At 56.7% G+C, this 11,167-nt stretch overlaps 1 protein-coding gene across 4 annotated transcripts; it reads right to left on the reverse strand.

The window, feature by feature from the left end:
• Nucleotides 1-240: 240 nt before the first annotated feature.
• Nucleotides 241-7,785, reverse strand: SLC25A45 (solute carrier family 25 member 45). 4 transcript variants are annotated; one of them, XM_017978279.5, is made up of 8 exons: nt 7,612-7,785; nt 6,829-6,883; nt 5,043-5,086; nt 4,778-4,849; nt 4,282-4,467; nt 1,460-1,718; nt 1,182-1,321; nt 241-1,083 (listed from the first exon to the last, which is right to left on the reverse strand). In XM_017978279.5, the coding sequence occupies exons 2-8, from the start codon at nt 6,863-6,865 to the stop codon at nt 910-912; spliced, it is 912 nt and encodes a 303-aa protein (XP_017833768.1). In that variant the 5' UTR covers nt 6,866-6,883; nt 7,612-7,785; the 3' UTR covers nt 241-909. The 4 variants fall into 4 exon arrangements, with proteins under 4 accessions (XP_017833768.1, XP_035119162.1, XP_009006718.1 ...); XM_035263271.3 differs by having other exon boundaries at nt 6,829-7,522; XM_009008470.6 differs by lacking the exon at nt 6,829-6,883.
• Between the last annotated feature and the right edge of the window lie 3,382 nt (nt 7,786-11,167).

Raw genomic sequence — 11,167 nt, forward strand, 5'->3', positions numbered from 1 at the left:
CTAGGCAACAGAGTGAGACTCTGTCTCTAAAAAAAGAAAAAGGTAAAGAAAGAAAAAGAAAACAAGCGCCATTGGCTGGGAGTGGGCAAAGCAGACCCCCAGCTTCCAGCACCCTCCATTGCCGGTGACTTCGAGACAGGTCAGAGCAGGCACATGGGGGCTGGGAGGTTCAGCAGAAAGGTATGTGGCAAGACCAAGGAAGCAGGTGTGGCGGCTGGCGTGGGAGAGACAGGTCAGGAGTGCAGTCGCATCATTTAATCAGCATGGATTGCACACGTCTGTTCAAGCACTGGGCTCCGGCTAGAAACCATCCAAAGCGCAATCGCCGACCTCATGGAGCTCACAGTCCAGTGGGGAAGCCGAGAAGCAAATCAATGACTGAAGAAGTGCAGGCAAGTGCTGTGATCATGGCACGTGTGGGGCGGGGTGTCCGAACCCCAAAGTCAGCCTCAGGTCGGGAAGAGAGTCAAGGAATGGTCAGGAGGCCAAACTCAGCCTGGGTCTCGTAGGAGAGCCGGGCCAGACCCGGGGATGATGGAGTCACCTTGCCGGCCACTGTGCACTGCTGGCCAGGCCCAGGCAATGAGAGCACGGCTCATTCAGGGTCCAGGAAGCAACCCCAGCCTCGTGGTAAGGGAGGAACCCGGAAGGAGGAAGGGGCTTGGGCTTTTCCTGAAAGTGATGGGAGCCGCCGAAGGACTCCTAGAGGAGACATAGGGTTATTCTGGGTTTCAGGGAAGAGAGCCGTGAAAGGCAGGGAGGTGGGAGGCAGCAGGGCCTCTCAGAAGCGGAGTCTCGGAGCTCCTTAAGGGGTGAAGGCACAGGACAGGGGCTGGGATGTCACCAGCACCACTGCCAGCTCATTTGTGCCTCGTGCTCCCTGCTTCACAGATAGGGGAGGCAAAGGAGTCAAGGCCAACTACACAGAGGATCCGTAAGGGCTGAGCCTCTTGCACTGAATTGCAAGCTGTAGGCTTTCCTCCTGACCTCCAATCTCAAACTGGCCTCTGGGACATGGGCCTGATGGGCAGCTGCTGTCATTGCCGCAGGGCTCATCCCCACCATCGGAGAAGATACTCGTAGCTGAGGAAGGTGACAGCATTGACAGGAAAAGCACGGGCACTGTTGATGGTGAGCCCCCGGAAGAAGACCCCCAGTCCTTCCTGCCGGACACTGCTCACCATGCAGTCCAGCACCCCCCGGTACACTTTTCGTCTCAGGCCATCCATCTGCATCCGGGACTTGATCACATCTAAGGGCGTGGCTGCCACCCAGGAGGCGATGCCTGCAAAGCCCCCTGCCACCAGCACGGTGGCTGAGCCTGGAGCGGAGGGAGCCCAGAGCAGGGGTCAGAACCAGAACACAGCATCCTCCCCAGACCCTAACCTTCCCCAGCCTCCGCCGGACCCTGCCTGCTACCCACACCCCATCCCCCATCCTCTCACGCCACTTTGCTTACTGGGATTCTGGCCTTCTGGTGTGTACTGGTGGCAGAGCCCTTCATAGGTGATGAAGTAGATCCCCACCGTGGGAGTGTCCCTCAGTGTCAGGGTCCAGGCTCCTCGGAACAGCCCCCGGGGCCCCTCCTCCCGGAAGATGGAGGCTGCACAGTGCATCGGCCCCAGGTACCGGGGTCGGGGGCTCCCCAGCTGGGCCCTTGGCTCTGTCTGGTTTTGTAGCCGGACTTTGATGAGGTCGAAAGGAGCCAGGCAGTAGGCCTGTTGGGGAGGAAACATGAAGGCCCTGGGTGGGGCTTTGGGGTGGGAACTGGTCCCGTAAATTCACAAGAGGAAGGAGACAGGCAGAGGCAGCATGGTCCAGTCCCGCAGGAACCCCGGCAGCGCCCAACCTCTCTCACGCATGTGCGACTGGGATGGCCAGGACGTCTGCATGTGACAGGGACAGGCCATCTCACTTGGCATCAGGCACGACTCCTCCTCACGCAACAGTGACCAACTTGCCTGGCCTGCAGCAGGCGCTCAGAACAGCCTGGATTCTTTTTGCAGAAGCAGGTTGGTTTCTGGCCTCCCTGAAGCCAGCAATGAGCATGCCTGTACTGTGAGCCAGGCTGAGTGAATGATTCCGTCTGTGACTGTGAGACAGAAAGAACCTACCCCTTCCCAGGGTGAAGGAGGTCCCCTCGTGAGTGTTGTTCTGATGATGGGACCCAGCTCCATCGATTCTCCCTCCTGCACTCACCTCTCAGAGCCTGGGGGGCATGGGGCCAGCCCTTCTTACCTCTGGAGAGGCCCCACCAAAGAGGCTTCTGCGTGTGGGAAGGTGGGTGATGGGGGACTTGCCGGGTGCTAGAGCTCTTAACATCAGTAGCAGCAGACGCCACATACATTTGATATGGAACTGGGGCTGGGGTGCTGGTGAGCATCAGTGCTAGGGGGGTGTAGAGTGAGATGGAGGCGGTTAAGGTTTGGGTCAGAGATGCCACTAGGTCAAGATGGCTTTTAAGTCCAGGTGAGAGTTGGGGTCTACGCCAAGGCTAGCCTATCTCTGAGGGATTTATGTGTTTTTTGCTTGTTTTGTGACAGGTACATGGGCTCAGTTCTTCAGCCCTGGAGATGGCTGGTTGCGATGGGGGCCGTCAGTCGCCTCCAGTGGTGGTCCCTGGGGTGTGGCAGGCCAGGTCTTCGCTTATTCACTTTGGCACTGGCAGGAAGGGTCATAGGTTGGGGATCATCCCTTGGGAGATGGGTCCTTGGTGTCCTCCTGGGCCTGCTGGCAGGGTTGAGCTCAGGGCTTTGGGAAGTGTTCTGAGCCCTGAGCTCCTGGGGCTGAGGACAGGGCTGGGCCGACGCCAAGTGACAGATGCCCCCACAGGGATGGCGGAGTGTCAGATGCCACTTCCGCATTTCAGGAGGTCAGCTTCAGCCAAGGCCAGGGCAATGTCTGTGCCTGCCAGAGGCTGTCAATCCCTGCCTCTTCCTCCCACTCCAAACTAAAATACATTTTTTTTTTTTGAGGCAGAGTTTCATTCTTGTTTCCCAGGCTGGAGTGCAATGGCACCATCTCGGTTCACCACAACCTCCACCTCCCGGGTTCAAGCGATTCTCCTGCCTCAGCCTCTCAAGTAGCTGGAATTACAGGCACACCCTGCCACACCCGGCTGATTTTTGTATTTTTAGCAGAGATGGGGTTTCTCCATGTTGGTCAGGGTGGTCTCGAACTCCCAACCTCAGGTGATCTGCCCGCCTCAGCTTCTCAAAGTGCTGGGATTACAGGCATGAATCACTTCGCCCGGCCTAAAACTCATTTTTGCTCTAAGACTCTGTGAAACTGAAGCCACAGGTTTGACTGTAAACCCAGGCTCCATTGGTGGCCCTCACAGTCCCCAGTTCTGCTTTCCAAAGAGCTGGAGGGGCAGGGTGACTTAGAAGCCGGGACTGGCCACTTAGCTGAGGGTCTCAGTTCTCTTCCTTGCATTTGTGGGGTGTTGCTCTCAGGGCTCAGGAAACCTGTAGGTGACACATAGAACAAGAAGGGGCAGAAGAAAAGCCAGGGCCTCTGGGGGTCTCATTAATCATTAATTCATTTGAAGGAGCAGCCTGACTTTGTCCTTGCTCTCTGCCCCATGAAGTGTGACAGGGGCCCTGGCACAGGCGCCCAGGAGAGGGTAACCCTGGCTTGAGGCTGGGGTGTGAGCGGGCGTTGGGTGCACCCTCTGCCAGTTTATGCTCAGAGGCTCCATTCCACACCGGTTCCCGCTGGCACTGGCAGGTCCCTCTTCCCTCCACCCACCCCTCTAAAGCTGGAAGCCTAAATGATGGCAGTGACTTAATGGTTAATGCTCCGCTGGGCCAGGCCTCAAGTGAGGCTCCCAGGTCGTGGCCACCCAAGCACTGCAGGCAAAGGGTAGAGCTGGGCGGCGCCGGGGGAGTGTCGGGACCTCATCAGGACCCAGCTAGAAGAGCTGGGCTCACAGCTCTGTGGGGGGCTGGCAGTTCTCCAGGGTCAAAGGTCTCCTTGGGGAGTGGGCTTCCCGCAGCTCTGAGGCTGGCAGACCCCTCTGGAGGGTAATAAGCCCTGTCAGCTGGAGTGATGGCATAGGCTGCTTCTCCAGGTGCCCTCTTGGCACTGTCCCCCAGCTCTCTCTGCCTTTTGCCCCCTTCATTCCCCACAGCCCTCTTGCCAAGGCCTGCAGCCTAGAAAGCTATAGCCCAGTCCTCATGTTCCCCTCCAGGAGGCCTGTGCTTCTATAGCTGTGGGTCACCAGAGCGGGGTGGGTGACCATCCCTGTGACTCCTTTGTGCCCATACGCGGCCCTCTCACCTGCAGGAACCCCCCAGTGCAGCCCGCTAGGAAGATGTGCATATAGCTGGGCGTCTGGAGCCGCCGCTCCTGGTGGGAGGTGGCCGTGAGCAGCAGCAGGGTGTTGCTGTAGACCCCGAAGAGAACAGAGTTGACCACAGCTATGCTGGCGATGGGGAAGCTCATTCCCTTGAAGAAGCCCAGGAGCTGCAGAGAGACACATTGGCACTGGAGTAGACACCATGGGGCCTTCCCTTTGTCCTCTCCAGCCCTGGCATGGCCACCTTTGGCTCGAAACTGCTCCCAAGTCCTGCCACAGGGAGGTGGGGACAGGTGGGGACAGGCTGAGGCTGCACTGTTGAGGTGCCAAGCTACCACCTGGCCCCCCCAAGGGTCCCAGACTTGGTCTTCTCTCCTCCTGGGGCAGAACCATGCTGGAGAGGAGAGGGCAGCTGGTACCAATGGCCCCAGATGCCTCCCCCAAAGGGGAAGGACCCCAAAGAAGTGGGCCACTCACAGACTCATGGCGGTAAATCCTGACCATGCAGTCAGCGATGCCCCGGTACGTGGTCTGGGTCTGCAGCCGAACCTGGATGGGGAGGACAGGGCAGGTGGGGTGGCGGGATGGCAGGTAGGCCAGCTTTTCCCTCTGCCCTCTCAAGCGGAATGCCAGCTGGCAGGAGAGCCAGGAAGGGCAAGATTAGCCAGGCCTGACCTCAGGGCATCCTGACATTTGGGTCGGGTGAACTCTTCCACTCCTCTGGTGCCTCTCCTAAACTCACCTTTACAGTGTCAAAGGGGTGTCCCAGGACCAAGCCCACAGCTCCTGTGGTGACAAGAAAGTGCTATGAGTGAGGGCCCTCGTGCCAGGCCCAGGAAGCAAGCCTGTGCCAAGAGGAACTCAGGGCTCAGGCAGGAGGAAGGAGAGCAGGGCCATCTCAGACACGTGCAGCCACCTTCCTGCCAAGCTCCAGAAACTCCAGCTGCCACCGACAGCCCCTCCACACCAGGCACTGGGCCAGGAAGGCACTGGGACAAGGGAGTGAGACTCCAGGCCCCACCTGAGGATGCATACCCAGAAGGGAAGAGCCAGCCAAAGACACACGTGTCCTCACTGGAGCCCGTGCCCGGGTGTCCCACTGCATATGGACTGGGGGACTCCAGTCGAATGCTTCCCTGCTTCCCTGAGAGCTTCCCTGAGAGCTTCCCTGAGAGCTGTGCTGCTTCCCTGAGAGCTGTGCTCCTTTCTTCAACTCATAATGTTGTTGCCGGGACCCCGAGGAGGCCCTGCTGCGAGCCGGCTGAGGAGAGCTGCAGGGCCGTGATGGGAGTCAGGGCTGGGCACCTGCCAGGGAGCTTCCCCCATCCCTCCACCTGCCCACTCCCACTCCTGCCCTCCACAGCAGAGGCTGGTTCGGGAGCATGGGGGAGGTCGTGCCCGCAGGAGACAGGTTCAGAACACCCCTCTCTTTCTCCTAAGAGGAATGCCACCCAGAAGCTGGGCTGGGACCACACACAACAGGCCTCGGGGCCCGGGACTGCGGCCCACAGCCAGGTGGGGCAGAGGCCCAGAGGGAACTCAGGACAGTAGGTGAGGTCAGAGGTGAACTTCCTTTGTGAGCCCCACAGGGTGGGCCTGGAGAGAAGGGCGAGAGGCATAGCGGGCTCACCTGGCTCTCCTGCCCTCTGCAGGTGTCAGGCAGTGCAGCCGAGGAAGGCAGAGGCAGGCACCCTCCCACCTGCGCCTTCCTCTCTTCTCCCAATCGGCCACTCCCCGAGGACTGGGGACAGCCAGCTCTGGGGTGCTCCAGGGAACCCAGACTGTTTTTTTTTGAGACAGGGTCTTGCTCTGTCACCCAGGCTGGAGTGCAGTGGCGTGACCACGGCTTATTGCAGCTTCAACCTCTAGGGCCCAAGTGATCCTCCTACCTCGGCCTCTGGAGTAGTTGGGACCACAGGCATGTGCCACCAAGCCTGGCTAATTTTTTTCTTATTTCTTATAGAGACAGGGTCTCCGTATGTTGCCTAGGCGGATCTCAAACTCCTGGCCCCAAGTGATCCTCCTCCTCAACCTCCCAAAGTGCTGGGATTACAGGTGTGCATCACCATGGCCTGCCCCGGTGTGTATGTGTGTGTGTCTCTGTGTGTGTGTCTCTGTGTGTGTGTGTCTGTGTGTGTTTGTCTGTGTGTGTCTGTGTCTGTGTCTGTGTGTGTGTGTGTGTCTGTGTGTGTGTGTGTGTCTGTGTGTGTGTGTCAGGGTCTCACCCAGGCTGGAGTGCAGTGGTATGGGCACAGCTCACTGCAGCCTTGAACTCCTGAGTTGAAGCAATTCTCCTGAGTAGCTGGAACTACAGGTGTGTGTCACCACACCCAGCTAATTTATTTATTTTTTGTACAGACGGAGCCTCCCTATGTTGCCCAGACTGGTCTCAAACTCCTGGGCTCAAGTGATCCTCCCTCCAGGCTGGAACTCAGAATTTGGTTTCAGCTTCTCCTATGTCACCCCTCTTCCCCAGGGAGTGACCTACCATTGGGTGCAATGTGACAGAAGGAAGAAAAATGTCTCACCAGAGATCCAGCCAGCCACAAACTCCTCCACGGGCATTGTCTGGGCTTGCGGGGACTGGCGGCTCCAGCAGAGGAGACAGAGGTGAATTCCCACCTCTCCCTCCCCGGCCCACGCTGATAACCTCTCACTAATGTTTAACCCTGGTGGGAGGGTGAAAAGTAACCTGGTGCCCAGACCTCGGGCAACTGGCAGAGGGGAGCGAGCCAGCTCTGGTGACCCTGGCCACCTGGAGGAGTCATGCAGAGTACAGTCTCATGGGCCAGGCGTGCTGGGACCACGGGGGGCCCTGATCCCCCAGCCCGGCCAATGATCCTGGCTCTGGGGATGGCAACTGGGTCCCTCCAGGGCTGCCTTAGCAAGAAGCAAAACCCCTGCCTGCCCAGCCAGCCCAGCCCCACTCCCATCTATCTCCACCGAGGTGCGTGGCCACCCACACTCCACAGAGAGAGGCCTGGTGCGGAGGGAGGGAGTGTGGCCACAAGGAGGTAGGCCCAGCCCGCAGGCTGCCCGGCAGGGTGGGGAGGAGCCACTCCCAGGAGTGAGTGACTCACCAGGCCCAGCTGTTCTCTCCAGGGTTGTTTACCACTCCCCTGTGTGAGTCAGAAACACAGCCTCCCTCGGCCTCTTCCTTCCCAGGGGAAAGATGGGGGTTTTGCTTATTTAAAGTGCGTGTTGCTCTGCAATGGCCCCGTTCTGCTCAGAGTCAAAACCAAAATCCTTTTGAGGCTCTGTGAGCCACGGGTGCCGCCTCTTCTCCTCTGACCTCACGTCCTGCCACTCACCCTCTTCTCTCTCTGCTGCAGCCACCCGAGCCTCTGGACTCTTCTTCAATCAGCCTTCTGCCTCCAGGCCTGTGGACTGGCTCCTCCCTCTTCCTGGACACTCTCGCCCTCACACCCCTTCAGCTGGTGTTCAAATGTCACGACCTTAGTGAGGTCCGCTTGGCCTCTCCAGCCAGAGGCACTGCTGGCTCTTCCTCTCTTTATCCATCACACTTATCACCCCAGCACGTGATGGGAGGAACTTGTCTGTCTGGGCAGGGCTCTCTGGGTGTTCTGTTCACAGTGAGTGGCACAGGGTGGGCTCTCAGTAAATCATGAGTGATTGAACAAACAGAAATGTCAGCGAGAAGCATCAGCGGCAGCCCTGGGGCTCCAGTTCCCTCTTCCCATCGCCAAAGGGCCCTGGAGAACAGAAAGGCCCAGTGACACCTACACGCTCCCCTCCAGATCTCCCTGCAGCTCCTAGTCTCCTGTGGGAGATGGCCCAGGCCCGGTCCTGCTCACGCTTCTCCTCTCACTGTGGCCAAGCAGGACCCAGTCACCTCTGCTACTTAGTCTTGGGCAGATAGGTTCTGGAGACAGGACCTCATCTCCCACCTCCTGCCTCTAGAGCTGCCTGGGGCTCCTTGGGCCATCCCCCAAAGATCACCCTAAAAGACCAACCCCAAAGACTGGCTTTCATGATGGCTTGGGCTGCAGTCCTGGTTCTGCTTCCTGTTCCTGAAACCACCTTTGCAAAAACTGTAACTGATACAGCCGGGAGAGGTGGCTCATTTCTGTAATCCCAGCACTTTGGGAGGCAGAGGCGGACAGATTACCTGAGGTCAGGAGTTTGAGACGAGTCTGACCAACATAGTGAAACCCCGTCTCTACCAAAAATACAAAAATTAACCAGGCGTGGTGGTGGGTGCCTGTAGTCCCAGCTACTTGGGAGGCTGAGGCAGAAGAATCACCTGAACCCAGGAGGCGGAGGTGGCAGTGAGTCAAGATCGCACCACTGCACTCCAGCCTGGGCCACAGAGTGAGAATCTCTCAGGAAAAAACAAGCAAACAAACAAACAAACAAAAAACTATAAGTGATACAATGATTACAGTGAAAGAGATCTGACCTGACTGAATCCGACCTGCTTCTAACCTGCAAGCCGTCCTTGTTCGCTCCCGCCATAGGCTGAACTAACTTCGGGAGGAACTCAGTTTATAGTTTGCTCGGAAACAAAGATGGTAACAGCCCTTTCCCAAAACCAATTCTGTTCCTGCCTGGGGACTAGACTGCCTTTGTAGGCGTAACATTAGCCACAAGATTAGAAATTATGGTTTAGGAGTCATGCACTGGAGACCGCAAGATTCTGAACCTCCCCGATTGCTCCTAGGGATAACATCACTATTGGAAAACCTAAGATCAGTTCTTGAGATATTTTGCAGACCCTGCACTGGATGGATCAGCTGGCACCACTCAGATCCATAAACTGGCTCATCTGGTCTTGTGGCCCCCACCCAGGACCTGAGTCAGCACGGGAGGACAGCTTTAATTCCCTGTGATTTCACCCGAGACCCAACCAATCGGCACTCCCAACTCACTGGTCCCCTACCCACCCAGTTATCCTTGACAGCTCTGATCCTGGAATTCTCAGGGAGACCGATTTGAGTAATAATAAAACTTCTGTCTCTCCTACAGCCAGCTCTGCATAAATTAAACTCTCCTTATTGCAATTCCCTTGTCTTGAGAAACTGGCTCTGTCTAGGCAGAGGGTGAGGTGAACCCAATGGGCAGTTATATTATCTCCCTGAGTGACGTCAAGAAACCCCTTCTGTGGGCCGTAGGGTCTATTATTGTTTGCCAAAGTAGGACAGCAGCCGGGCTAATTGCTGTCTAGGCCTCTAGGCGCTAAAGGCGGGAGGCCTCCTCCTCGCTCACTTCAGAATGGGCCTCATTCTCTTTTCCAATCTCACTGTTTCCCCCTAGTTCAAGAAAGACCCTCATTTCCACTTCCCAAGGGTCTTTCTGTAGGGAAGCCCACCCACACATAGCATCATCTTGTCAATCTCAAGATCACAACCTCCAATATGTTTTTTTTTAATTTTTAATTTTTAAATGAATGAGAGGTTCTTATGTTGCCCAGGTTGGCCGTGTAGCCTCGCCTCCTCAAGTGCCAGGACAACTGGCCTGAGCCACTGTGGCTCCCTTCCAATATGTTCTTACTGTCTGACACACTTGCCCCATATCTGTCATCCTGGGGTTCAAGACCTCCCCCAGGGTGCCACCCACCTGCTGTGCTCTGGTACAGCAGGGGTCTTTCCTGGGGTCCTAACTATGCTCATGCAGCTCCCACCACCTGGAATGCCTTTCCTTCCCCACCATCCTCCTGGACTCTCTCCCAGTGCCCGTCCTCAGCTAGCCCCACGTTCTAGCCTCCTCACCAACACCACGCAGACTGCCAGGCATCAGTCTTATCATTTAATATTTCCAGTCCTGTTTTCTCGTTCATAAAAGAGATATGATACTCACTTCTTAGTGAGTTATAAGGATTCGAGCACTTTAAAAAGTAGCTGGCACGTAAATAGCAACTGCTAATACTTATTTCCATTCTGAGGACGCATGAGAATGACACGGAAAGGGCATGGCCCAGTGTCACACACACAGCAGGGGAGCAGGGACTGAGGACCCTCCTTTTCCTGCATGTAGCATTTCATAGTTCTTTAAAAAAAAAAAAAGATGGGGTTTCACCATGTTGGTCAGGCTGGTCTTGAACTCCCAACCTCAGGTGATCTGCCAGCCTTGGCCTCCAAAGTGCTTGGATTACAGGTGTGAGCCACCAGGCCGGGCGGGGCATTTCATAGTTCTTAAAGCAATGCTGTCATCTTCTGTGATTTATTTTTCACTATTTTGGAGACTGAGTCTCGCTGTCACCCAGGCTGGAGTACAGTGGCAGGATGGTGCTATCAGAGCTCATCGTGATCTCGAACTCCTGGGCTCCAGCCATCCTCCCACCTCAGCCTCCTGAATGGCTGGGACCACAGATGTCTGCCACCACACCCAGCTAATTTTTGGGTTTTTAACAGATGTGGTCTCAGTATATTACCCAGAGTGGTCTTGAACTCCTGGCCTCAGGCGATCCTCCGGCCTCAGCCTCCCAAAGTGCTGTGGTTTTACATGTGCTGTTCTCCTGGGCTTCTTTCTCTCTCCCCTCTTCCTCCACTCCCCAATTAAACCATAACAGACACTTCCTGAGGGCAGGGCCATGTCTCACCTCAGTCTGCATCCCCTGACCTAGCACAGGCCCCACATCCAGCAAGCATTCAAAACAACACTGAACTCCTCTGTTCCCGCTTCACTTCAGCTGGGTTGAGAGGCCATGGACGTAGTGTGTCCCGGTCTGAGGGTCCCAGGGCTGAGAACCAGGAATGAGATGCCTGCCCCCACTGGACACCCTTCCCCTGCAGCCCACATCTGAGCTTCCTCAAGTCCTTAGGTCACGTCAGCAAGGCAGATGTGATGTCATGGGCTCAGCTGTGGGGCAGTGCAGCTCATAGGGGGACAGGCAGAGTTGGTTCACAT

This window comes from Callithrix jacchus, chromosome 10 (genome assembly GCF_049354715.1).
Source record: "Callithrix jacchus isolate 240 chromosome 10, calJac240_pri, whole genome shotgun sequence".
NCBI classification, from domain to species: domain Eukaryota; kingdom Metazoa; phylum Chordata; class Mammalia; order Primates; family Cebidae; genus Callithrix; species Callithrix jacchus.

Excerpts from the sequence above, each read along its gene's own strand:
- SLC25A45 (XM_017978279.5), bottom strand. The coding sequence starts at position 6,865 with ATGCCCGTGGAGGAGTTTGTGGCTGGCTGGATCTCTG. Across the intron at positions 5,087-6,828 it reads TGTGGCTGGCTGGATCTCTG|GAGCTGTGGGCTTGGTCCTG; the intron begins GTGAGACATTTT and ends TTGTCACCACAG. Across the intron at positions 1,719-4,281 it reads GCACTGGGGGGTTCCTGCAG|GCCTACTGCCTGGCTCCTTT; the intron begins GTGAGAGGGCCG and ends CCTCCCCAACAG.